This window comes from Puccinia triticina, chromosome 8A (genome assembly GCF_026914185.1).
Source record: "Puccinia triticina chromosome 8A, complete sequence".
Taxonomy (NCBI): domain Eukaryota; kingdom Fungi; phylum Basidiomycota; class Pucciniomycetes; order Pucciniales; family Pucciniaceae; genus Puccinia; species Puccinia triticina.
The window spans coordinates 5470677-5473318 of record NC_070565.1 but is presented as its reverse complement, the minus strand read 5'-3'; the positions used below and the strand labels follow the sequence as shown (position 1 = coordinate 5473318).

Genomic DNA, 2642 nt, shown 5'->3' with positions numbered 1-2642 from the left:
TGCCGCTGCAAATCCAGTGTCATGTTACTTTCTCATCCATATTCAATAGCTTCCAGTCCCAACCTGGCAAGCATAGCTCCCCCAAGAACACACCACCCCATGGAATTAATGAATACCCACAAGCATGAAAGAGTTTTTTTAGGGAGCAAGACACTAAAATTAGTCATGCTTTGATCAACATTTCTGCCTAATTCAAAAACAAAGAGAATGATTTCATTGCAAGTGGAAATCTACAGTATTTTTATCACTATTGTAAGATATCCCACAACTTCAATTTTCAGACACCCTTACAAATGTAAGAAATTCTGAGTGACTGAGTCTCTCAATTCTAAAATTTTTCATAACTTCCCAGTTTGGACACAACATTATGTAGAAATTATAACTCATCAGATTTTTTAAGAGGAAGATCATCAATGGCCAGATTAAAACAGAGTGTAAGGTTGAAGATGTCTTTGTAGTACACAGAGTATTCCCTGGTTGAGCACTTGAAAATTATATGGGGTTGGATAGTTGTTGGTGACCCTACCTTAGCTTCACAGGTTGGGTATCACATTGGGGAGAAGAATCACTTCGGCGCAGCACTTGCAGTCACACCCATAATCTGCTTGCGCACCACCTTCCCGTGCAACCTTGTCAAAAACGTGTGCAAACCCGTTTAGGCTGATCCATCTTCAACTGGGCCAGCAGGGCACCACGGCCCGAGCTAAGGGCGCCCGTTGAGGAGCAGGCATGGGAAGATCTGCCGCTTTGAATGCACCTTGCGCATGAACTGCTGTCACAGGAACTCTTTGAAGACATTTCTTCCACGAGCCCAGAGGTTTGTTTTTTGTTTTCAAGGGGTCCTTCTCTCCCAACGGATTCGTCGCCATCCGCCATGGGCTCGCCGCCATCCGCCATGGGCTCGCCGCCATCCGCCATGGGCTCGCCGCCATCCGCCATGGGCTCGCCGCCATCCGCCACGCTCTTGTTGCCATCCGCACCGTGGGAACTGTGAACGCTCTGTACAGCCAGTAAACGACTGGACTCGCGCATGCATGCGAGGCCAGTCGTCAAGTGAGCATGCATGCTAAATTTTTCAAACCCAGCTCATTTCGACCCCGCTCCGACCCCGCCCGACTTACGCATGTCTTCAAAAATTACAAGTCGCACCATCTCTTTCCAGACCGCCCGCCCACTCCAAACTCCAAGCTCAGCACCAGCAGTCGCGATCCACCCCGGCAGTTCGCAACCTTACGGCTTGCCACCCTTACGGACGGGGCGGGCGACGGGGCTGGCCAACGCTGCTGTCGACAAGGGAGGAAGAGGGACGATATCCGTTGATACGTTGGCTAGGCTACCTGTGTTAGGAGGGACAGGAATGGCAGGGGCCATGGGCGCGAAGACGTGCGCGGCGAACTTTTGAGCTTGCGGATGGTCCGCAAAAGGTCGCACGCGGAGCCGGAGAGCAGGGTGTTATTGGACTTGAGGATTCTGCGCACGGTCTGGAGCTGTTCAAGTCTCTCTCGTCCATTCACAGTTGTTTTTGATGGTGGTGGTGGACGACAGCGGCGTCGAGGATGTGTTTGGGCGGGCCAATGAGTATCTAGGCCGTGAGCCCGGGCCTGCTTAATGCCGAGTCTCCTCCACGCCGCCCATCGGGTCCAGAAGCGCGACAGCTGCTGCAGCTACATCGGAAACGGCGGAGGATTCTGACAGGCCCTGGTAGGCTGATTTTGGTTGAAGCTAACAAAGAAAATAAAGCGTGGTGAGTTTTTTGTCTATGGTCTTGCTGAGTGGGAATGGGGAGGGCGGTCTTTTTGAAAGGGGCTGGTTGCTATTGGTTCTTAGCAAGGGGGGGGGGGGGGGGGGAGCAATGGGCAATGGTTCAATGGCAATGGGTTGATGAGAATGGGCACTTATAATTTCTGTATCTAAAATTATCTATAAATTCTGCATGGGGTACAAGTAAGGGGAGGGTGAAGACAGTTCTTATAGTAAGGAGGGATGAGCACAGACAATGAGGAGTTCTGGCTATGGGAAGGAAGGTTTGTACAAATAAGGAAGAGTGATGTGAACATAGTAACAGTATGTAATGATGAGCAATGCTGAAAGGGGAATGCTGGTTATGGGAATAAAAGAATTTACTAATGGGGAAGAGTGATGAGAACATAGTAACTACTTGTAATGATGAGCACTACTGAAAGAGGTAAGCACAGATCCAATGATGTAAGGTGTACAATAGGCATAGTACATAATGAGAAATGTATGTAAAGAGTTTAGTATGTGAGAATAAATATGTAAAAGGAATTTACTGTAATGATTCAAGTAGGTTACTAATGAAATGAGTATTGTAACTAATGAAGAATGTAGGTTGTCTGTAAGTCTTATATCCTTTATAACTACTGAACCATTGAAGATAAGGGGGTACTATGTATGAGTGACTACAGGTAAAATTTGGCGTAGAATCTGAATATACAATAATAATGAGGTATTCGTGAAGGGTTATGGGGAAATGGGCAATGTAATGATGAATATATGTAAAGAAAAGCAATAAAATACTACTTATGGTTTGGAATGGAGCACCACACCGTGCCCGTCACCGGATCCCATGCTTTTCGTGGGACACCCTTGATGTAGGGGTTCTCCATGAACTCTGTCTCGTC

General features: G+C 47.7%; 1 protein-coding gene across 1 annotated transcript; it reads left to right on the top strand.

Moving 5' to 3' along the window:
• Positions 1–874: 874 nt before the first annotated feature.
• On the top strand, positions 875–1402 carry PtA15_8A583 (uncharacterized protein; the record flags this gene model as incomplete). The annotated part of the gene is made up of 2 exons (XM_053172027.1): positions 875–981; positions 1222–1402. The coding sequence occupies 2 exons, from the start codon at positions 875–877 to the stop codon at positions 1400–1402; spliced, it is 288 nt and encodes a 95-aa protein (XP_053023232.1).
• Positions 1403–2642: the final 1240 nt, after the last annotated feature.